This window comes from Lynx canadensis, chromosome D4, assembly GCF_007474595.2.
Source record: "Lynx canadensis isolate LIC74 chromosome D4, mLynCan4.pri.v2, whole genome shotgun sequence".
In the NCBI taxonomy this organism is placed as follows: Eukaryota; Metazoa; Chordata; class Mammalia; order Carnivora; family Felidae; genus Lynx; species Lynx canadensis.
The window spans coordinates 92,054,966-92,077,196 of NC_044315.2; the positions used below are offsets into that span (position 1 = coordinate 92,054,966).

The 22,231-nt window shown below is 60.1% G+C and overlaps 4 protein-coding genes, 1 long non-coding RNA gene and 5 other non-coding genes across 11 annotated transcripts; 2 read left to right on the forward strand and 8 right to left on the reverse strand.

The window, feature by feature from the left end:
• Positions 1-359: 359 nt before the first annotated feature.
• Positions 360-4,912, reverse strand: SURF2 (surfeit 2). Of its 2 annotated transcripts, XR_003966937.2 has the most exons (7): positions 4,806-4,912; positions 4,566-4,720; positions 3,770-3,873; positions 1,660-1,848; positions 1,312-1,478; positions 755-945; positions 360-651 (listed from the first exon to the last, which is right to left on the reverse strand). XR_003966937.2 is itself a non-coding variant. In XM_030306527.2 (6 exons), exons 1-6 carry the CDS (start codon positions 4,881-4,883, stop codon positions 865-867), a joined length of 774 nt encoding a protein of 257 aa, XP_030162387.1. In that variant the 5' UTR covers positions 4,884-4,912; the 3' UTR covers positions 360-864. The 2 variants fall into 2 exon arrangements, 1 of the variants encoding a protein (XP_030162387.1); XM_030306527.2 differs by having other exon boundaries at positions 360-945.
• On the forward strand, positions 4,867-8,560 carry LOC115508124 (surfeit locus protein 1). The gene is made up of 9 exons (XM_030306523.1): positions 4,867-5,058; positions 5,150-5,201; positions 6,033-6,166; positions 6,497-6,579; positions 7,070-7,261; positions 7,546-7,618; positions 7,707-7,869; positions 8,198-8,279; positions 8,380-8,560. Exons 1-9 carry the CDS (start codon positions 4,882-4,884, stop codon positions 8,447-8,449), a joined length of 1,026 nt encoding a protein of 341 aa, XP_030162383.1. The 5' UTR covers positions 4,867-4,881; the 3' UTR covers positions 8,450-8,560.
• Positions 8,561-8,779: 219 nt separating this feature from the next.
• Positions 8,780-12,236, reverse strand: RPL7A (ribosomal protein L7a). The gene is made up of 8 exons (XM_030306526.2): positions 12,192-12,236; positions 11,477-11,597; positions 10,861-11,010; positions 10,240-10,380; positions 9,947-10,026; positions 9,517-9,647; positions 9,146-9,215; positions 8,780-8,957 (listed from the first exon to the last, which is right to left on the reverse strand). Exons 1-8 carry the CDS (start codon positions 12,192-12,194, stop codon positions 8,853-8,855), a joined length of 801 nt encoding a protein of 266 aa, XP_030162386.1. The 5' UTR covers positions 12,195-12,236; the 3' UTR covers positions 8,780-8,852.
• Positions 9,308-9,374, reverse strand: LOC115508146. Its single transcript, XR_003966941.1, has one exon. It is a non-coding gene; the product is annotated as a small nucleolar RNA SNORD36 (small nucleolar RNA).
• LOC115508144 lies at positions 9,715-9,786 on the reverse strand. The gene has a single exon (XR_003966939.1). It is a non-coding gene; the product is annotated as a small nucleolar RNA SNORD36 (small nucleolar RNA).
• On the reverse strand, positions 10,111-10,185 carry LOC115508145. Its single transcript, XR_003966940.1, has one exon. It is a non-coding gene; the product is annotated as a small nucleolar RNA SNORD36 (small nucleolar RNA).
• On the reverse strand, positions 11,093-11,167 carry LOC115508147. Its single transcript, XR_003966942.1, has one exon. It is a non-coding gene; the product is annotated as a small nucleolar RNA SNORD24 (small nucleolar RNA).
• Positions 11,596-18,671, forward strand: MED22 (mediator complex subunit 22). Its single transcript, XM_030306524.1, has 5 exons — positions 11,596-12,480; positions 12,876-13,051; positions 14,534-14,614; positions 15,371-15,579; positions 18,002-18,671. The coding sequence occupies exons 1-5, from the start codon at positions 12,135-12,137 to the stop codon at positions 18,189-18,191; spliced, it is 1,002 nt and encodes a 333-aa protein (XP_030162384.1). The 5' UTR covers positions 11,596-12,134; the 3' UTR covers positions 18,192-18,671.
• LOC115508148 lies at positions 11,741-11,814 on the reverse strand. Its single transcript, XR_003966943.1, has one exon. It is a non-coding gene; the product is annotated as a small nucleolar RNA SNORD24 (small nucleolar RNA).
• Positions 18,672-20,616: 1,945 nt separating the features above from the next.
• Positions 20,617-22,133, reverse strand: LOC115508129. The gene is made up of 3 exons (XR_003966938.1): positions 21,814-22,133; positions 20,841-20,925; positions 20,617-20,748 (listed from the first exon to the last, which is right to left on the reverse strand). It is a non-coding gene; the product is annotated as an uncharacterized LOC115508129 (long non-coding RNA).
• Positions 22,134-22,231: the final 98 nt, after the last annotated feature.

The following is a 22,231-nucleotide window of genomic DNA, read 5'->3' on the forward strand; positions in this document are numbered from 1 at the left end:
TTCTACTTGGTCACCCGGATGCTCGCCGCACGGGGTGGTTTCTGACGCCGTGCGTCCACCTCGGGGCCACCTCTCGGTCCACCCCCTTTCCCGTCAGCACAGCACCGCAGTCCCATCAGATGACACTCAGCCACGTCTGTGCCTCCGGGACACCTTTGACGGTTCCAACACCTCTGTTGGTTTGCAGGAACGGTCTGACCCCAGGAGGCCAAGGGGTACGGTCAGAGGGCACCCTCAATGCTGGAGGAGGTTGCTCGGGCCTCCCCTGGCCCTCGGTGGGCTCGTGCCTGGGACGGGGGTAGATGCCTTTGCAGGAAGGAGAGAAAACTACCATCTACCAGTTGGCTTCGGCAAAACCATTTCTGACAATTTTTTGGCTTTATGTGGGAAATAGGTATAAATCTCATTTTATGCTGTATTTTATATCTTAGTTGTGTTTGGAAACGTTTTGATTTTTGGAAACATCAAAATAAATAACGGCATTTGTTGTATGCGGCGTGATCCTCTGGTGTTGTCCAGCTGGGGTGGGGCCTGACCAGGCCTCTCCTCGGATGCCCAGCGAGCCAGCCGAACCCTCTAGGCTTCGCCAAGGCCCGCTGAGAAGCCACGTCCGGAGAGAATGCTTCCCTCGGGGTCCCTGGGGGCTGCTTCCTGGGGATGGGTAAGGTGGCCCTGATGCCAGTGGCACAGACTCCCAGCCCCAGCCCCGGGGGCAGCAAATGTGAGCGGATGGAGGGGACCCGGAGACACCCACCCCATCGGCTGAGAGGGCGCACAGCAGGTGGCTTGAAGAGGACCCGGGCTCGAGGACCTGAAGGACTCTGGAAAAGCTTTCCGCATGCGCTTTTCTCCGGCAGCCGTTTATTAACCTGACTGTTTAAAAGAGCTGAAGCTCTTGGGTTTACGGTGGTGACGTCTGAACTTCTTCGCTGAGCCCAACTGCCTCTGGAACACGAACACGGAGCTCCGGTTAGTGAGCCATCCCCGTCCTCTCGGAGGGGCGCCCCCGAGTCAGGCCAGCTGTCCACCCGTGGCTTCCCTGAAATGCCCCCCCCCCCCCCGCCCCCGCCCCCAGCGAGCTCTCGATCTCCTGTAGACCCGAGGGTGACGGAACCTTGGCCCGGCCTAACGAGGCCCTCCCGCGGGGCCCCTGCGGCGTGTGCCAGCCCCTGGCCCCGTCAGGCCAAAGCAGCCTCGGCTTCTAGTTTACTCCCGAAACGTTAGCTTGGCATTTTATCTGCCACAGAAAGGTTCTTTAAACAGGTTTTGTAAGGAAACGGAGAACCGTCGGCAGGGGAAGCTGCCACTCACCTTCCGGCGCTTGAGGACCGGCTCCTGGTCCCCTCGCGTCTCTTCTCCGCCCCCAGGGCCCGTTTCTGTCAGGCCCCTTGGCCTCTCGTCCTCCCCCTCGGTCAGAAAGTCCTCAGTGCCGTCCCCGTGTTCAGTCCCTCCCGGGTCCTTTCTGGTGAACACCTCGGCTGAGAGGGACGGAGGGATGGGCAGTTTTAGGTCCGCGTCACCGTCTGCGCGGGGCTGAGGGGGCGCAGCCGGGACCGAGGGCCCGAGCACACGACGTGGGAGGGAAGGAGGCTGGAGCCTGCTGGCTGCAGGCTCAGGACACACTGGACGTCCGGGGGCGGGGGGGCCGGTCCCACTCACGCGGGTACAGGTCTGTCATGCTGTCATCACTGTCACTTGTAGCTGCGCCGTCCTCACCGGACGAAGGTTCCCAGAAGGCTTCTCCCCGGCGAGGCGGCCCGGCGCCATCCACCCGGTCCTCCCTCCTCCTCCTCCTGTGCAGGAGGCAGGCGGCCACGTACTCCGCGCCCTGCTTCTGACACCTTTCATCTGGGAGACGGGCCGGCACGCCGTGTCTGCCCCCCTGTCCTCCGGAGCAGAGACCAGCTCCACCGGGCCCCCAACCGCCCCCCCCCCCCGCCCCGGTCTGCTGGGTAAAATGTGGTGGCGGGAGGTGCCCTGGCTCAGCTCCTACCAGGAGAGGAGAGGAGGGGAGGCCAGTGGGGGCGCGGGCGAGGCGTGAGCAGACGCAGAGCTGTGCCGGGCCCCAGCCTGGGCGAGAGCGGAAGCTTGGCCGCTGCTGACCCTGCCCGGAGCAGGGGGGGCCGCGACGAGGCCTCCACACCGTCTTGTGTACAGAGGCCTTGGGGAGGCCGGACGCCCGGCGTGGCGGACACAGACCAAGCCCCGATGAGCAGCGGGGTGGCACCAAGGGGCCTGGCTGTTGAAGGTGGCCCTCTGTGGGTGGCGCTCTCCTGTCTCAGGGAGGAAGGGGAGGGGACCGGGCCCTGGCCTCTGATGTCCCCCACCGCCAGGCTCTTCTCTCCTGCCTCATCTCTGCCACTCGCTCTGTGGCCCCACACGGCCTCGGGGCCAGCGGACCCCACACCTGGAGTCCCCTTTCAGAACCCCCGGCCAGAGTCCCCGGCTGCCGGGCTCTGGCTCCTCTCGGCCGCTGGTCCCGTGAGCCACACGCTCCAGCATCAGGATGACTCTCTTACTGGGGAAAACCCAGTCCCTTTCTTCCCACCCACACCCAGCAGCCCCCAGGCTCTGTGCCAACGTGGGACCCTTCACGGGTCCTTCACTTTTGCCCGTGGGCGAAGACTGGGCCTCATTTCTTCTTGGGGGAACACAGCCTTCAGAGTTCTCTCCCTCATCTTGCCTCTCTCTCCATACCCAGACCCACTGGCTCTGCCCCACCTGGCCCTCTCTTCCCCGTGGGGCTCCCGCCGGCTCTGTCCCCACCTTCCCTTCGGGAGCATCTGAGAAGCGTCTACCATTTCCTCCTCGACGCCTCCGTCCCGACACCACCCCGCCTGCTTCTCCCCCTCCTGGGGCTCTTCGTGTCCCCTCTTCTGTGGCTCTGTGGACGCAAACGCCACTCAGTGTCAGTGGTGTGCATCATCTGAGCACCGGCCCGTGTCTTCAACAGCCACCTTCCCTGACACACGTTGAAGAGAATGCTTCATTTCCCCACAAAGCCTGTGACTCAGATGCCACTCTCGTAAGCACCCCAGTTCTCGAGCCAGGAATCCGGGAGTCACGGCTGACTTCCTCCTCTCCCTCACCTACTGATTCTACCCACAGAACAGCTGCAATCTGTCCACATCTTCCCTGCCAGCACCTGTAGCCCCGGCCACCGTCACCTTCAGCTGGCTGCACAGCCGCCAAGGGTCCCCTGCTCCACTCCTTCCCACCCCCCACCCCTGCCCTCAAGAGCCACAGTGACCCTGACGCACACAGTGACTGCCAGTCCCTGCTTCAGTCCTCTGTGGCCTCCAAGACCCCCTGTGGTCTTGTCCCACCTACCTTGCTGACCCCGACCCCATCTTGCGTGGTGTCACAGTGGCCGTCCTTCAGGACCTCCCACAACCAAGTGTTTTTCTGCCTCTAACCTTGCCGGAATCCTTCCTCTGACGGGAGCACTCTTGCCTCTACTCGCTATGTCCCTAAAGTCTCAGCCCAGAAACCCCGCCTCCCCAGGGCTTCCGCATTAGGCAGGCCTCCTGGCGGCCCTCGGCACAAGACCGCCACAGCACTCACGGTTACATCGGAGCCCACTGCCTGCTTCATCGCAGTCTCCGCCGCCACCCCTCCCCTGGGCTGGGCCGGGTGCACCACCAGCTACTGCCAAAAGCTGACTGAGACACCACTTCTGCCTTCGAGGGCACTGGTCCTGGAGAAGAGCAGGCATGCACCCGAAATACTTGTAAACTGAGGCAGGCTGCGTCCGCCCACGGCTACTTACATTCACGCAGAGCTCTCTGGTACCGCTGGCCCTGGGTGTGCCTCAGCACATGCTCGGGGACCTTGTTGATGTGCCGCAGGGTGAGTCTGCAGAACAGCTGGTGCCTAGGGGACAGGCAAACGTGGGCTGGCAGGGATGTTCACGAGGGTCTGGACCAGTGGCTCTCCAACCACGGCTGCATCTTGGAATCATTCCCGGAGTCTGGCAAGGAAGTCTCCGGGGCAGACTGGGCATCAAGATTCTTAAAGGCTGGAAAACAATTCCACTCCGCAACTGGGGTGGAGAACCAGTGACCCGGACGGACCGTGACCTCTCGGCGTTTACCTGGAACACACCTGGTCATCAGCATCCGCTCCCGCACAAGGGGATGCAAGTGAAGACCTGGCTTGGCAAAGTCCTAGATGAACGGGAGCATCCCCCGGCCCCCTCCCCATCCCCCGGCCCCCTCCCTTCAACTAGTGCTGTCAACCGTACACGTTCAGCTACACCAAAGTTCTCCTTAAATACGTGGAACTCACCGCATTCAGAGCCTTAGGTGACAAGCCTCAGCTTTACAAAAAGCAAACACGCACCGCGGAGAGGGGGCTCACCGGGGAGCTCTAGCCTGCAACCCGGATGTCCAGTCTCCTAACATCTACCTACGAAGGACGGCGCCAAGCCCTCGAGGAGCGCGCAGCCAGCGGGGAGGGGCCGGGGTTCCGAATCCACCTCGCGGCAGCGGCCAGACTCAGCGCTAGGACCTGGCCCCACTCGGGGCCCCTCCCGCAGTACCCGGCCTGCGCCCCCTCCCACGTACGGGTTCTTGGTGCTGGGCACGATGTGCGGCTCGAACTCCGCGTAATCGAAGGCCGGAGAGGCGCTGACCAGCCGCCGGTACTTCTTGCCGCGGGTGTAGACCTGGAGCTCGGGCAGACGGCAGGGCAACTCGTGGCCGGTGAGAGCGCATTTCACCTGCGGGGCGGAGGGCGGGCGAGAGGGTCAGGGTGTGCGGGGGCCGCCCGAGCAGGTCCGCACCTCCTCCTCTGGCCCCGCGGACCTTAGCGGCGCCGGGCTCCAGCCGCAGACTCGGGTGTTCGCGGAGGAAGGCGAGCACTTCGACCGGCGGCTCGCTCATGGCTCGGCCGCCCTCGGAGCTGGAAGCCGGCGCCGCTCGCACCACGTGGGCCGGGGGCGGGGCTCGGCGGCGCCCCGGAAGCAGACGCCTCTCGGCCCGGAAGCGCCGGCGGGGCGGGGAGATGGCGGCGGCGGCGGTTCGGTGGCTGGGGCTTCGCGCTGCGCGGCCGGCGCCGGTGAGCGGGGCGCGGGGCGGGCACGTGTCGGGCGGGCTGGGGGACCCGGACCCGGCCTGGGCCGGCTCAGCCAGCCCCTCGGTCTCCGTAGGCCCCGGCGCGCGCCGTCCGGAGGAGCGTCCTTGCGGTCCCCCTGCGCCCAGGTGAGGACTCGTCCGGGTGTGACCTGGGCACCTGGGAAAAGACGCCCAGCTTTGTAAGGAGGGGGGGGGGGCGGCCGCAGGCACTGAGAGGAGCTTCGAACTGCGCCCGAACGCGGGCGTGCCTCTCAGCCGAGGTGGCCCGCGGGCCGGCCCCTCTCGTACTCCCGAGTCACGCCCGGCCGGGGACGGTCCGTCACTTCCCAGCGCCTCAGCGGGCTGAGGAGGGGCCGTCCCAAGATTGAAACCGGGTGGCCGGGGCCCTAGACGACAGCACAGCCACGGCGTGCGGGTTGCGCGTGCACGTCCGGCAGGGTAGCGTGCTGCGTAAGAAGGAAGGGCGCTGTAGAACCCTTGCTCCAGGCCTGCTTTTTTACCGTCCGCGACGCCCGAGGTGCCCTCATTTGCTGAGGCTCACACTCTGACCGCTGAATTACACTTTCCCTGTATGTGGTTCCGTCTTTAAGTTCACGAGCAGTGAACAAGAGAAGCTGTTGGGAGTGCTCTTGGGAGCCCCTTTCCCGAGTTGGTCGCGCTTCCCTCTCTGCATAGCGGGTGCATCTTAATGCGACGGAGTACGCGGCAGACTGTTCTTGTGTAAAAGGCGGGAGATGGTTACACGAAGTACCCAGGGTCGGGGTTGGTGGCAAAGGCAGGACTAAGCCCTAGGTCTTGCTTATGCAGTCGGTGAACATCCAGGGAGCGTGCCCGGTGGCCACAGGCTGGTCTGTTCACTCTGGGGCAGTAGTGCTCGTGTCTCCTTGAGGAATAGGCTGCTCCAGGTCTATTTGCCGGGGGCTTCTGACCCCACGCCAGGGTTGGAAACCTTCCTAGGGTTGGCCTGGAGCCCAAGCAGGTGTGGTAGTTCTGCAGCTGAAGCACCTGCCACCAAAGCGGAGGATGACTCCTTTCTCCAGTGGTTCCTGCTTCTCATTCCTGCGACTGCCTTTGGCCTGGGGACCTGGCAGGTAAGTACTGGCTTTGGCGCTGATGGCTCTAGCTTTTTTTTTTTTTTTTTTTTTTTTTTTTAATGTTTGTTTATTTTCGAGAGAGAGAGAGAGAGCGCGAGAGAGAGCGAGCACGCAGGGAGGGGTAGAGAGGGAGGGAAACACAGAATTCGAAGCAGGCTCCAGGCTTTGAGGTGTCAGCAGAGTCGGACACGGGGCTCGGTCCCATGAAACATGAGAGCATGACCTGAGCCGAAGTCAGATGGTTAACCGACCGAGCTACGCAGGCGCCCGTGGTGGCTCTGAGCTTTTGCCCTTGTTGCCATCTGCCTGGGTGTGCTGTTTCCACAGGTCCAGCGTCGAAAGTGGAAGCTGAAGCTCATAGCAGAGCTCGAGTCTAGAGTTCTGGCTGAGCCCATCCCTCTGCCAGCAGAGTGAGTGTGTGGCTGCCCGCCTGGGACCGGTCTCCCTCAAGGTCGGCAGCGGGGCCTGGCTGCTTCCGCTTGCTCTCCTGACCCTCAGACGGGAGCCCTCGAGATGAGTTGTCCTGATGAGCTTCCTGACCACCGTTGGGGAGTGGCATGATGTATTTAGAAAGAGATCTGTGACTCGGGGTTTCACCTTTTTTCTCCAGGCCCGTCGTACCTGTGGGGGCACGGTGCTGATGGGCTCCCTGGAGCAGGAATTCTTACCTGGCGGGTGGGGGTGGTGTGCCCTCAGGCTGTCTTGACAGGAGAGCAGAATCTTGAAAAAGCATCCTAAGTGATCCTATCGTCTCTACCCCTCATTTTGACCCACTGTCCTGGAGGGACAAGAGCTAGTTTAAGGGAGCCAGCGTGTGCCCTATTTGTGAGGCGCAGGCCTCACAGGCTTTGACGTCCCGCCCAATCTTGTTGGGCCTCACTTCTCCCCACTGCTGTGTAGCCCAATGGAACTGAAGAACCTGGAGTACAGGCCAGTGAAGGTCAGGGGGCACTTTGACCACTCCAAGGAGCTGTACATGATGCCTCGGACGATGGTGGACCCGGCCCGGGAGGCCCGGGAGGCCGGCCGCCTCTCTTCCTCGCCAGAGAGCGGGGCCTACGTCATCACCCCCTTCCACTGCACAGAGCTGGGGTGAGTAGGACAGACAGGCCAGAACTCGGGTTGTGGGAGAGGGTCATTCACTGCTTGGATGTTGCAGGAGGAGGCCCAAGGGAGGAAGCGGAGATGGATGCGGGGATGGGTAGCCAGGGGCCCTGGATATCGGTCTTCAGAGTTGGTGTTCTGCCAGTCAGGACACAGGCTGGACACAGGCAGGCCTTCCCAGGGCACACCTGCTCCTCATTCTCCCGGGACTACCAGCGTTAACCTTTGTCCAAAAATCCTTCTCCGCCTGAGAGCATACTTTGTTACTTCAGAATCACCATTCTGGTAAATAGAGGGTTTGTCCCCAGGAAGAAAGTGAATCCGGATACACGGCAGAAAGGCCAGGTAAGGGGCAAGAACCCTCCTTTTTTTGTGAGCAGGGCTCTATAGAAACCACAGGCCTTAAGGAGGAATCTCACATTTTCCTTTCTAGATCGAGGGAGAAGTGGACCTAGTTGGGATGGTGAGGCTGACAGAAACCAGGAAGCCCTTTGTCCCTGAGAACAATCCAGAAAGAAATCACTGGCATTACCGGGACCTGGAGGCCATGTCCAGGCTCACGGGCGCAGACCCCGTTTTCATTGATGCTGACTTCAGTACGTTGTGATCAGCCCATCCTAGAAGATCGAGTAGCTTTTTTATAAATACCCCGTTCTACCTTCCTTTTAGCCCTGGAAATTTTCTAGTTATTTCCTGTTAGTTACGTAGTAGTATCCGTTGGGAGAAAGGGGAATTATCTGTCTGGAAAGAGGCAACCCAGGGTTGGTTACAGGTGAAAGGTATGTACTGAACTTTTGGCCGCGCAAAAATCTAAAAAGCTCTGCAAGGTTCCAAGGAAACAGCTGGCCAAGCCGCTGTAGGGAGAAACTGGTGCCGAGAAGCTGGCGGCATAGCTATTGTGGATTGAGTCCGTTATCTCTGCAGAGAGCACCGTCCCCGGGGGACCCATTGGAGGGCAAACCCGAGTCACTCTGAGGAACGAGCACATGCAATACATCATCACCTGGTGAGTCCCCAATACGATGTCCCGTGGTGAGTCCGGATCTCTAGTCCCCCCCCCCCCCCTTCAGAACCCTGACTGTTCATCTTTTTGACGTTGACCCAAGGTATGGACTCTGTGCGGCTACATCATTCCTGTGGTTTAAGAAATTCCTACGTCGGACTTCTGGTGTGTGAGACTAGCAGATGTAGCCCTTCCCCTAAATTGTCAGGAAGTGGCTGATTTCTGGAGATGTTTTCATGTGGGATCAGCAACTATTGGCATAAATAAATCTCTGTGCTACGCTCTGTACCGTATCCGTCATTCTACCTGGGCCACTTATAACTGGATGACCGTAAAGTCTAGGCTTGGGCCTGGTAGGTGACCCAACAGTCAGTCTTAAGGCTGCTTTTTCCAAATGATCAATGTACAACCTAGACAGCAGGTTTAACTCTACCCTACAACAAATAAGGACCTTGCCACCACCCCAAACGTGTGTAAGACGACAAAAAATTGCAGTCCACCCCAAATGCCAATGGGCCCGGGCTGAGAAAGAGCCTTTTATTTACTTTTATATACAGAAAAGTCACCTGTGCCCACTCAGCCCAGTTTGGTGGCCAGTTCTTTAGCCTTTGCCTTTTCCAGCTTGGCGATGCGAGCCACCGACTTTGGACCCAGGACGTTGCCTCCCCAGTGGCGGCGGATCTGCAATGACAGGAGAGGCAGTTGGCGTGGGCTGTCGCTGTCAGGCTCTCAGAGCCATGCTAGGTCGTGCTGTCTTCTCCTTGGCCCTCCGAGTCCTTTGCCCAGTAGGACTGCTCTGGAGGAGCTGGCCAGTCCCCCAGAGACAGGCCTGACTTACCCCAAACGTTTTGTGTCCTGCTGCTGCTTACCTCATCGTATCTGTCGTTGTAATTGGTTCTGACAGCTTCCACCAGCTTAGCCAGAGCTCCTTTGTCTTCCCTGAAAAGGCGGGAGGGACAAGGGGGTCATCAGCATGTTACCTTTCCAGAAAACAGGAAAAACTTCCTTTCTGTAGCCCCAAACACAAGGCCTTTGCCTCAGACACAACATGACCACACGGCTTATTCAGGTGAAGAAATTCGTAACCATCATCGGCAAAGATTCAGATGAACGTGTTGCTTGAAGGTAGAACGTTTGGTCTTTAAGGTAAAATCCCAAGAAGTGAATGAAACGTACTGGGGGAGAGGACTGCCTGACCTCTACTGACACCTGGGAGTTCGGGGGCCCCTTGCATACTTACGAGTTAACCTGTGTGAAGGCGACAGTGGTGCAGGTCTTCCTGTGGACCAGTCGCCCCAGCCTGGCCTTCCCCTTGATGATGCAGTAGGGAACCCCCATCTTACGACACAGGGCAGGCAGGAAGACAACCAGCTGGAAAACCGTATTAGCTTTAGAATGTATATTGGCCAAAAGCAGTAATTTAGAAGCTAACTTAGCAACTGCTCAGGGTTAAAAAGCTCATGTTTTGCACTTCAAGGTTGAATTCAGTGAGAAATCCACATCATTGCAATGGCTGTCGGTGGGATCCCTCATCAGTACTGTTTTCAACGGAAAGCAGTCACATGCCTACTTGGGCCTCGAGCCAAACCCCGGCTTACTTCCAGTCTTCCCAGTACTGACATGAGGGCCCAATCTGACTTTAACAGCGTTTACCAACCAATACGACACACCTCGATAGGATCCACATCATGTGCGATCACCACCAGCTGAGCCTTCTTGTTTTCCACCAAGGTGGTAACAGTGTTAACCCCTGGAAGCACAAACAGTTTGCATGAGCAGTTCACAGGGACTGCCCAGGTCACAAAAGCAGCTCTGCTATGGTACGCTCCCAGCTGTGGCTCAGGGTTAAAAAGCTCGGATTCTGCTCTCCACGGTGTTTCCAGGTGAAGAAATTCATACATCACTGCCAACAGCCTGCCCCACCCCACCACTCACCCCCTTCAAGGAGGGGCCCACTACTCACCAGCTCGAAGGACAGGGGGCCTCTTAGTGGGGACATCCCCTTTGCCAGCAGCCTTCTTCTCAGCCCGGGCCAGCAATCTCTGCTTCTTCTCTTGCTTGGTCTCCGGCCTGTATTTGTGGGCCAGCTTGAGCAGCTGAGTGGCTGCAAGAACGACGTCAGTTTAGCCTCGCGTTTCAAGCTCTGATCTTTGCTATCTACACGATCCTTTAAGTCACTGTCCGGGATACTATCGTAGTGCAGATCTCAGACCACGGGGCGCGTGGGTGGCCCGGTCAAGTGTCAGACTCCTGATCCTGATCTCCAAGTTTGTGAGTTCAAGGCCTTAACAGGGCCCTGCGCTGATGGTGTGGAGCCTGCTTGGGATTCCGTATCTCCTTCTCTCTGCCCCTCCCCTGCTTGTGCCACCAAGTGTGTGCTCTCAACAGAAATTAACTTAAAAAAAAAATCTCAGACTATGCACGAGATCACTTCAGCTATGCCACCCTCGCGATCTGGAAACCAGACAAGATAACCTAGATTTTAGTAAGCCAGTTTCCTGCAAGTACCCAGAACTCCTTAAAGACCTCAGATCCAGTCCTAACTGCCCAGGAAACGTCTCCGTGCTGGTTTACACAAACTCACCTGTTTGGCGGTCCAAGGCCTGGGTGAACTGGTTAATCGCAGGAGGCACTTTGAGACGTTTATAGAGAATAGCCCTTTGCCGCTGCAGTCGGATGTAGCGGGGCCACTTGACAAAGCGCGTGAGGTCCCTTTTGGGCTGGATGTCCTGTCCTGAGAAGTTAAGGGCAGCGATGTAAGTGAGGCTCAAACTCCCGGTCAAGTTCGCGCTTAGCGCCACTTGGGAGGGTGTAGGTGCATCAGCGATCTTGGTGGTTTAAAGCGTCATCACCAATTCTCGGATAGCAAATATTCTCTTACATCATCTGCACACAAACACCTATGATCACAGGGGGACTGGCGACGCTCCCCCATCCAACAAGCAGCCCAGCGGTCCGCCCATCAGTGCAGCGGTCAACGTGCCTGTGAGCGCTGCTTTCCTGGCGGCCAAGCCGAATCCTAGCGGAGCTGACATACACTCGGGGGGGAGGGACAACGAGGCCACGCACCCGGTGCCGGCGTACCCACATCCCGGCCAGGGGGGGACCCCACACCCGCTGAAACCTATCAACGGGGCAGGAACACGACCCTCGCTCCGCTCAGCACACTTCCGCTGCCGTGCTCCCCTCTCCTTACTCACCGATGCCAAAGTTCTTGGGCCTTTTCTCAAACAGGGGGTTGACCACCTTCTTGGCCTCCTGCTTCTTCACAACAGCAGGGGCCGGGGCCACCTTCTTCCCCTTGGCCTTCTTCCCTTTCGGCTAGGCGAGAAGCGACACCCAGATCAACCCCGCGCTCCCGCACGCGCTGCTCTGGAGGCGCGCCGATCCCCGCCTACGAGCAGAGCCTGACCCCCCAAGCCCCGGCCAAGGCAGCCCAGAGGCGAGCGCGGCGACGGCCCGTGTGCATCAGCGATCTTGGTGGTTAGGAGCGTCCTCACCATCACTCAGACAGCAAACAGTCTTCACATCACCTGCACCACCCGGGCTGCCGCGCCCGCCGCGTCCCAGAACTACGCGCCCCGTCTCTAGGGGCCCGGCACACGGCAGCCTCCGCAAACAGCAGCGGTGGACTCGGAACCTCTCGCCCAAGGCCGCCGGGGGAGCCCCCAGGAGTTCGGCCCCGTCGCTCCGAGCCCCGCATTGCGGCGCTGCGCTCCGCGCCGGGGCCCTCCTCTCTCCACTCCCCGACCCAGCCGCCGGGATTCTACCCGGCCCAGTGCCACCCCGCCAGGCCCCGCGGGGTTCCCCTAGCGCTACGCCGTGGAGGGATCCCCGCACGGCCACGCCCCGAAAAGGATGGCAGTGGATAGAAGCCGGACCCAGCTCAACACCGAAAACCGCCAGATGGCTCACCATCTTGGAAGGCTGGAGAAGAGAGAAAGAAAAAGAGAATTGTGGGTAATATGTAGGCGACCTCGGAGATCGCGAGAATTGACGCCTGCGCGGGATTTCGGATTTAAAGCCACAGGACCGCTCTCGCGCGCTTCCTCCCGGGGGCGGTGCCTACCGCGCCTACCGCGGCGAGTCGGAGCTGTACGGGAGCGGAGTGGAGACGGCGGCAGGGAGCCGGGTCTTACTGGGAGGGACGCACGCTCGTCTCCACCCCGACCGAGTGCCCGTCGCGCCGGGATCTGCGGACCAGGTGGGGGCGGCGGAGCGGGGTCGCCGTCTTTACTCGGGGGTGACCCTCCCCACTAAGCGACTCCGAGGCCGCGAGTTCCGTCGGTCGGCGGCGCGCAGGCGCAAGGCTCCTGGCGCGGAGACGGAGGTGGTCCGCGACTACCCCCAGACCCCCACCCCGAGCGAGGGAGCCTTGGGCGCGGCGGTGGCGGTAGAGTCGGAGGGACGCTCCGGCGGAGGGGCCGGGGAAGGCTCGGGCCTCGCCCCTGAGCGGTCGGGACACGAGTCCCCGCAGTGTGCCCGTGTGCGGATGGTGGGACAGGTGTGCTTAACGGAGAGGGCCTCTCCCGAGATCCCAGTTCTGCTGGGATGTGGGCGGCTGAGGCTGGCTCCGCTCACCCGGACTCTGGCTCCCAGGTGGCGACCGGTGGCCCCAGATCTCTGTCCCTGCACTGCCTGAGGCCCCCGCCATGGCCCAGCAGAGAGCCCTGCCGCAGAGCAAGGAGACACTGTTGCAGTCTTACAACAAGCGGCTCAAGGATGACATCAAGTCCATCATGGACAACTTCACCGAGATCATCAAGACTGCCAAGGTGGGCGCCCCGGGGTCTGAGACCAAGGGAAGGAGCAGGGTCTAGGGATGGTGGTGAGCTGAGTAGCTGACCTGCTCTGGTCAAGGGTCATGGGGTGGGGGGGGAGTGATTTCTGCTTTCAGCAGCACCCACTGAACACGGAGCAGGTGCTCTGTGCCCGGTGGTGAGGATACAGCAGTGAACACACAGGCCCGGCCTATGTCCACATGGGAAAAACATTTGGGAGGACTGTACGGTGGGGGGGGGGGGGGGGGGGAGGGGTCAGCAATGACAAGCAGGTCAACAGATGAAGCTGGAGAGGAGTCTAGTCAGATCGCCAGGGTTGAACGTCCAGCGCCACTTACCAGCAGTGTGGGTCTGGGCGGGAACGAGCCTTCTCAGTTCCTCAGTTTCTCCCGCAACCTAAAGCCCTCTGGCGATTGGATGACTTTATAAAATGGTTGCTGTGGGGCCTGATGGGGGGCCCAGATGTGGTAGCTGTTGCGAGTGAGTGAGGTCAGTGAGAAAAGTTGGGGAGACTCCTCCAGGACGGTAGCGTGGCCAGTGTCTGGGTGGGGTTGGATCTTTGAGACTGCTGCCACCCTCCGAAGGCTTTCTGAAGACGATGAAGCTGGCTGGCCTGTGTTTAGTGTTTGTTCACCGTGTGTCGCTGTATTCCCAGGGCTGTCTGGGTCTCCTTCCGTTTAACCTTCACAGAAACTCTCCACGGGGCAGTACTGTTGTTTCTATTCTTAGAGAAGGAAACCGAGGCTCGGGAGACTCAGTGATTTGCCAAGGTCGTTCTGCTAATAACTGGCAGAGCCAGGATTTGCACCCAGGGTGTCCAGCTCCTCACTTCAGAGTGCCCTGATCCCTGCCCGTGCCTGGCAAGACCCCCTGTGAAAGCCCCGTCCAGATGGACGGGTTGGAGCAGTGACAGGCCAGCAGCACTCCTGGCGCCTCTATTTACCGTCGGAGACACCTTGAGTGCACTCTCGGGTCTGCCCTGCCTCAGCTTTGCCCTCCTGTAAACCAGGGATGGCAGTCGGGGCTTCGGTGAGAACGTCGTAAGTTAATGGTGGTCACGTGCTTAACGTGGTGCCCGGCACCCTGGAAATGCTCTGTAAATGGTCACCTAAGAGAACCACGTTGTGCCTTTATTTGTTTGGCAGTTGGTTCACCGAGCACCTCAGCTAGTGACCCCATTTCACACAGAACAAGGCTCCACACCCCAAAAAAGACTTGCCCAAGACCTCCCTGCACATGGTGAGGCAGTCAACATACACAGGCATCCACCTGTCCCAATGAAGGTGCCCGTTATCTCCTTAGAAGATGACAAGAGGGGGTGCGGCTGAACGTCGCCCAAGGTCAGGTCAGCAGTGCCCGGCGGAGAAGGTACGGCGGACGACAGGCAGGAGGCAGCCACTGTGGGTGTGTGCAGCCGGCCAGTCACCTGTGGGCTGGGGCACCTGCCGATTCTGGGCTTTCTTGTTTGTCCTCCAGATCGAGGACGAGACTCAAGTGTCGAGGGCCACTCAGGGCGAGCAGGACAATTACGAGATGCACGTGCGAGCTGCCAACATCGTGAGTCACTAGGTGGAGGGCACAGCCCGGGCTCCGGGAGCCTCGCGGTCCCCACGGGGGCTTTCCGGTCGGGGGCGGGGGGAGGAAGAGCAAACCGATCCTCAGGAGACTCCTCTCGAGAGGAGGGCTGTCTGTGGCAGTCGTGTGAGGGGCGGCAGGTGGTGGGCCACGTCCATCACGTCGAGCGCCGTGCGGTGCTTAGAGAGGGGTCGGCCCTCCTTGGCTGACGAGAAAGCTCCTCGAGATTCACTGGGGGAGAAGTAAATTGCTGAGCGAAACGAGGTGTGCGTTTTAATCCCTTCCGGTGCCACAGAACGAGCACATCGACCAAACGTTCCCGTCAGTGTGTGCCCACCGGTGAGAATGTGTGGGGAGAGCCCCGAGGAGTCGCACCCAGCTGGCCTGCACGCTGCCCCAAGGAAGCGCGGGGCAGGCATCAGGCAGGGCGGTGGTCTTATCTGGGGTTTGAGGCTCTATGAAGTGGGGGTGGGCTCAAGGAACCCATGTGATGGGAGTGGAGCACCGCCTGGAGAGGAAGCTGGCGGCCCCGTGGGGCTGGGAAGCCCCGGGGAAGCCTCTTCTGCAGTCAGCGCGGGAGCCAGGGACCGTGCCCTCCCGGGACTCCTCTCTAGTTCTCTCCCTTCCCACAATGACCCTGGGAAGGTCCACGCCCTAGTCCCACTTTATAGAGGAAGAAACGGAGGCAGGGCCGCCGTGGCCTCCTCACCACCCCTGCCCTGCTCCTGGTGGCCGCAGGTCCGAGCCGGCGAGTCCCTGATGAAACTGGTGTCCGACCTCAAGCAGTTTCTCATCCTCAATGACTTCCCATCGGTGAACGAGGCCATCGACCAGCGCAACCAGCAGCTGCGAGCCCTGCAGGAGGAGTGTGACCGGAAGCTCATCGCCCTGCGGGATGAGATCTCCATCGACCTGTACGAGCTGGAGGAGGAGTATTACTCGTCCAGGTACAGATAGGGCCGGACCCTGCGCAGAGCACACCCGTGGGCCCGCGCCCGGCCGGCAGCCCCGAAGGCCCCGTCTTTCCGAGCCCTTCCTGGTCTTGGCGGCACAGCCCCGTGCCCGGGTTTGAGAGCAGAGCTCGTGGTCAGAGCCACTGGTGGACAGACAATTTATATTGACTGCCAGGCCCTGGGCAGCAGGATGAAAATCACAGAACTTCAGGGGTTGGGTGGGCCCAGCCCGAGAAGGGCAAGCAGGAGCCAGCATTCCTGGGGGGCTGCTGGCTGCCTCACTCTGGGCCTGTGTGGTTCTCTTAGCTTGTTAGCCAGTATTTAAACATTCCAGCCGGAGCCGGGTGAGTTTCTGGCAGCCCAGGTTCACGCCCAGAACGTGCAGGACGCTAGTGCCTGCCTAGGGATGCAGTTCCACGGGGGCGTCACCGAAACCTCACAGCACGCGTCAGGGTCCACAGAGGGGTGCGAAGGAGGAAAAAACTCGAACAGAGGATGGCCTTGAAGGCCGGGCCAGGGGTACGACCCCACTGAGTTCCTGTTCAGCTCGGCCTGGTTCACAGACCGGAGCCCTGCTACATGCTAGGCCCATGCTGGGCCACAGGGATACGGCAGCGGGCAGGACCTGTCACCCCAGCCTGCGTGCACAACTTAGAATTCCAAACCCTGAGTCTTCTGAGCTCGAGGGGCCCTGAGAAATCAGAGTCCCTGTGTGATTCACATGGAGGAAAACGGAGGCTGGAAACTGGGAGGCCTCGCTCCTCTGTGCCCCTTGGCCGGAAAAATCAAGTCTCTGTTCAGACAGAGTCTGTGCCCCCCATGCCCTTGCCCACACAAACCTGTGGGGTTTGTTCTTCCTGTGCTGGCTTTCAAATGCTCCTTCCCGTCCCACGGAGGCCATGCTGGGGCCACAGAGGCCCAGGGCCAGCACTGTCTGCGGTCTGGGCCTTGGTTTCCCTGCCCTGTACTCAATGCCAGCCCCCACTGTCTTGGCCATCTTGGTGTCTATGAGAAGGCATAGTGTCTCTCTTTAGCTGGAATGGTTCTACACTTTTCCAGAGGGTTCTGGGGCCACCTCTGGTCCCTGATATCTATTGGCTCAACAGACACGTGGCAAGCACCTCTTAAACACCCTTCAGAGAGGGGTCCTGAGTAGGTCCACAGGGGTAGGGGAGTCTCAGACCACGCTGGGACATGGCTCCCAGCCCCACTGGATATCGCATGATCCCTTCACGTCCCTGTGTGTGTGTTTCCTGATGTTCCCGAGGGCCGGGCGTGTGGACTAAGTGGTTACAGGACAGCAGTTCAGCCCTGCCTGTTGAGGTTGGGGGCCGGGGCCGGGGGTGGCCATGAGGGACCTGCCCAAAGTCACTTGACAAGACTGCAGGGAACCCAGGGGCCTGAGTGGCAGGCTTCCCATGTCCTACCCCGTCAGTCTCTGGTTCACCCAGGGGGTTCCTTGCCATCCTCGGAGCCGCAGGAGGCTGAGTTCCTCTCGGCTGTAAACACCTGTAGAAGGCGGGGCCTCTACACGGGGTCGAGTCCCCTAGAGCTCCCAAGCCGGGTTGCCGTGCCCTGCATGCCCGTGGCCGTGCTCGCCTGCTTCCTGTTCACAGCTTGCTCTTTCTCTACCTATCACCCTGCACTCTCCTTGGGCTGCTGCTCTGTGCCCAGACTGCTGAGGGCAGGAGGAGCAGGGGAGGGAGTGGGGCGGGGCCGGAGGAAGGAGCAAGCCAGTTAGACGGGTGTGGGGTAGTCGCCCCTTTGACAACCCTAGCGAGCCGTGCTGCTCACCCACATCCTCACCCGTATCTGCCCGTGCCCAGGGAGGCTGCCGCCACCGCAGACCCCGTGTTAGAGGCAGGGAGACTGAGCTCAGGGGGCTTAGGCGCCTGTTGGAGACTACAGGGTACAGTGGTAAAGAATGGAGCGCCGGGGTCTCTGGTTCTCGTCACCTCATCCGGCCATCCCTGCTGAGCGGAGATCCCAAAAAGACCAGGTCTCTGCTTTTGCGTCCTTGCGAAGTGTAGTGAGTGTGGAGAGACCACAGCAAGCTCTGGGCGCTGCTTTCCGGGGTCTGCAAAAGGAGGGCAGCCACGCCGGGAGGGACATGGCAGCGCAGGCCGCTCAGCCTTGTGGCGGTCAGCTGGGAGGGACTTGCCGAGGTCACACGGGCGGCTGCTCCTGGAAGGCCTCCCTTCAGGGTGCTCCGTAGGACCCCGAAGCAGGTGCGGCCGCACGTACCCACCCTGAGCCAGGCTCGCCTGAAGAGGGGCCCGCACACAGGAGGGGAAAGGCAGATTTGGGGTGTGGTCTGTTTTCTTAACTCTGCTTCTATCTCGCTCCCTGCCCCGCCCCGGCTTCCATCCATCTCTGCCTGCTCCTGTCTCTCCCTGGGTTTCTGGTGGTGGAAAAGCTCAAGTCTTTGCGAAGCTAATGACCTGCCTCTGTGCGAAGCTTACTGGAGGCTGGACCTCGACACAGACTCTGCTGATGGCCTCTCAGCCCCTGTGCTGGCGTCCCCGGAGCCCAGCGCTGGCCCCCTGCAGGCTGCAGCCCCTGCCCACTCCCATGCCACTGGCCCCGGCCCCACAGAGCACGCCTGAGCCTCCCAGGGTTCCCCTCCCCGCAACCCTAGGTTCTTAAGTCTGGTGTGGCCTCCTTGGGACCTTTGGCCCGGGGCCAGCACCCCCCAGAGCGTTGGGGAAGATACTGCCCTCAACCGTTTCCAAGGTAGCCCATCCCTCGGAGATGCCACCTCTGTTCACTGCCCACCTGGCCTGCTGGGCAGACGTTTCCTAGACAGTGTGTCCAGGCCAATAGTGGGGCAGGAGGGCGTCCTGCTATGTACAAGCCACAGGGTGGCACTCAGTGGACAGTACTGGCCAAGTCCACGCTCCACCCTCCGGTCTCCTGTGCAGAGATGCACCTGCTGCTTTGTCCTGAGGGCCCCTGGTAGCTGACCGTCCCCGCAGGGTTGTGGTGGGGAGAGGGGTGCTGAGAGCAAGGGACCTTCCTCACTCTGCCACACACATTCCGGTGGGTTTTGTAACAGGACATTTGAATAAAACAGCACTGCCATCTTGCGTTGGTTGGCTCCTTCTTGGTGGTCCGGGACCAGTCTGGGATCACCCCTGGTTTCCCACTGGCTGTGGGGAGAACAGCTGCTGGGCTCTGCCTGGACAGCCTGGGGCTCCAGGTAAGCCTTCCACCCGTAGGGGCTTTGGGCAAGCAGGGACTTGGTCAGTTTGGGGCTAATGGCTGCATTCCCGTTGCCTAGAACTGCCTGGGAGCTGGAAAGTCCTTAATGCTTGGCGACTAAAGAAAAACTGGCATCGTTGCACGTTCCGAGGTCCAGCTGCCTGTACTTCGGTCCCATCTAGTCCTCACTGGACCTGGCGTTGGTGTGGCAGTTACCTGCACTACAGGGAGGAACGGCCACGGGCTTGGAAGGGGTTGAAGCGTTGTGTCCGCCGCCACCGAGCCGGGAAGGGAAGCAGCAGAAATTGGGGCTCAACCCAGACGGAATGCTAGGCCCGGTGCCTGGGTGCCGGGCCCCCCCCGGAGAAAGGGGGTTTCGAGCCCACGCCCTGTCGCCAGCGTGCCTCCTCACGAGGGAGACAGCAGTTGGTCTACGGAGGAGGTGGCAGCACACAGTCCAGTCTCAGGGACAGGGAAGGACACAAGCCCAATGGTGTTGGGGCCCAGAGACCCCCACGGCCAAGCAGGGGTGGCACACAGGTGGGAGCTGGGGCCCAGTCCTGGCTCTGGCCCTGGTTTTCTGGGGGTGGCCTGGGGAAGGCTCCGCATCGAGGAGACAGGTGATGATCTCTTCCTGAAATACCCTCGTTGCAGAAATAACTTGTATTTGACACTGACGAAGAAAAAAGGACTACAACCAATGGAAGCACGTGTGGGGAAAAGGCTGGACGGAGCGGACCAAACTTAATGGGGGTTTCGACCGTCTTCGGTGTCATAACACCTGAGCAACAGGCTCTCTGCACCATCAGTGTGTTGTTCTCCTGGGCTGAGGCCACCGTCCCCATTGGAAATGGAAAGCGAAGTGGTTTCTCCCCCCCTGGAGCAAGGCAGCTCCCCACCACCACCTCCTCTCTAGCCCACGCCCCCGGCAGCAGACCTCACTGGAGAAACGGGCTCTTTGTTTCCAGGTGTCTCTCAAGTCTGCTTCAGGCCGGCTTCGTCTGCACGACCCCGGCCGAGCTACGGGTATTAAGGTCCCCCGTGGCCTCCGTGTCACTCAAGCCTGGTCAGTCCTCAGTCCTTCCTGCCTGTGTCCCAGGCATTTTATTCCAAGAACATTCGAACCCCTGGCAAAGTTATAAAGGTCGCATAAAGAACACCCACCTGGGTGCTTTTCTGGATTCACTTCCTGCACCTCTGCTTGCTCTCTCATCCATAAAAACCACGCGAACATCAGCCGCAGACCTCACGCCACCTCACCCCTAGATGCCTGTCAGCTCGTCTCTCTAGGAAAAGCAACTCTCCATGGCCTAATGCCAGCATCAGGCCCATGTGAACAATTATCCCATAATATCATCTAATATCATGACACTTTTTTTTTTCTTTTTTTAATATTTATTCTGAGAGAGTGAGGGAGGGAAGAGAGGAGAGAGAGAAAATCCCAAGCAGGCTCTGTGCTGTCAGCGTAGAGCCTGACATGGGGCTCAGTCTCAAGAACTGAGATCATGACCTCGGCCAAAACGGAGTCGGACGCTTAACCTGACTGAGCCACCCAGATGTGCCTCGTGACGCATTCTAACTTCCCCAGTTCTCTAAATGTTTATTTTTGAATGTTTATTTCTGAAAGAGCAAGGGGGGAGGGTTAGACAGAGGATCTAAAATGGGCTCTGCGCTCGAACTCACAAACCGCAAGGTCGTGATCTGAGCCGAAGTCGGCCGCTTCACCGACTGAGCCACACAGGAGTCCCTGCAAACATCTTTCTACGTGTATTTTCGTTTTGCGTTGCAGTTAGTTACCATTTCTTAGAGCCTTTTGAAATCTAGAGCAGGATCAGGGTGGCAGTCTGGAACAAGTCAAACACAGTTCCGGATATACTTTGAAGAGAGAGCCAACAGAATGCACTCAAGGACCAGATGTAGGGAATGAGGAGGCAGGGTGGCTTCAAGGTCTGACTTCTGTGCCTGGAAGCATGGAGTGGCCATAACTGAGGCAGAAGGCAGGCGGTGAGGGGAGGTGGGGTCGGGGGAGGCCAGGACCCCTGTTCTGTACATACCCACGACGATGTGTCTCATGTCCAAATGTGGGCCTGGAGTTCAGGGGAGTTGGCAGCACCGAGTCACGAGCTCTGAAGGGAGTCACTGCACAGTAAGAGTTAACAGAAAAGGGAAATGAGACCCAAGGAGGAGAGTAGGTGTTCAGGGAGGAGGTAGGATCCGCTGGTCAAACCCTCCAGAAAACTCACAGATGAATAAGGCCCATGAGTCAAGATTCGCACTCAGAACTCAACTCTTCTCCCGGCCCTTTGGCAACGCTGCTGCCATCAATCACCTCCCGCCCAGACAGGACCTCAGCAAAGCCTCAAAGACCCCCCCCTGGAGATGGTCACACGGGACGGAGAACCCCAGACTGGTCGTGTGGACTGGAAGAGGACACATCATCCCCTCCCCTCCCACATCCCTGTTCCTCTGCGCCTCTGGCTTTGATGGTGAAAACGGACGGTGCCAGGAGGGACACGTTTATGGCTCAGTGAGTGTCCTGGAAATCTACCGTGGGGGACAACGAAGCCATCCTCTCCTCAAAACGTCACCTCACAGCAGAGATCCCGGGCAGAAAGTTACATTCTTACTGCTTCGTCAGAAACCTTTTCAAATAGCTTTTGAAATTGTAGTTTATAAATCCAAGCCCCTGCCCCCTCCCTCCCTTGAGGAATAAGGCCTCCCCTACTCACCCCAAGGCAGCCCTTGAAGGGCTGGGTGTTGTGACAAAGCCTGTCACTGCCATGAATTGCGGAACAGGGGTGCGGTGGTCTCCAACCTCAGGCTGAACACTCCCGTCCCTTCCCTCGTGAGTTAAGGGATAAGCCTTGTCCCAAATCTTAGCCTGTGGCTGCACTGCCCAGAGCAAAGACCCCAGTGGGTCTTCCTCGAGCGCCCCAGCATCCTCCCTCCCGACACCGCACATCCCTTCCTCCCGGACCTTTCTCCTTGGCACTCCCCGTTACCCGACTCATCCTGCGCTTGCCTTACGTGTTGCCGGTGGCCACACACACGCAGACCCGCCGAGGACGCCGCTGCATGTCTTCTCAGCGCTGGCATCTCCCGCCCTTGCAGCCCGCCCGGCACCTGCTGGGCGCGCGGTGCTTTCGGAGCGGACCCGCTCTCGCCGGGTCCCGCTTCGGATCTGGGTCCCCAGAGGGCTGAACCACGGCCGATCGGTCCCGTCGCCCCCGGGTACTGAGCGCCCACTGTGTACGCGGCACCGTGCCGGGCGGTGGGGCGCGGCGGCCGGAAAGTCACAGCTCCTTCGCCATCCCCGCCCGAGGGAAGAGGCCGGGGGCCACGGACGCCCAGGACCCACAATGCTTTGCGCCCCGCCCCGCGCGTCTCTTCCGGCGGAGCCAGGCCTGGCTAGTCGAGCACCGCGCGCTGGCGGCTCGGCGCTCGG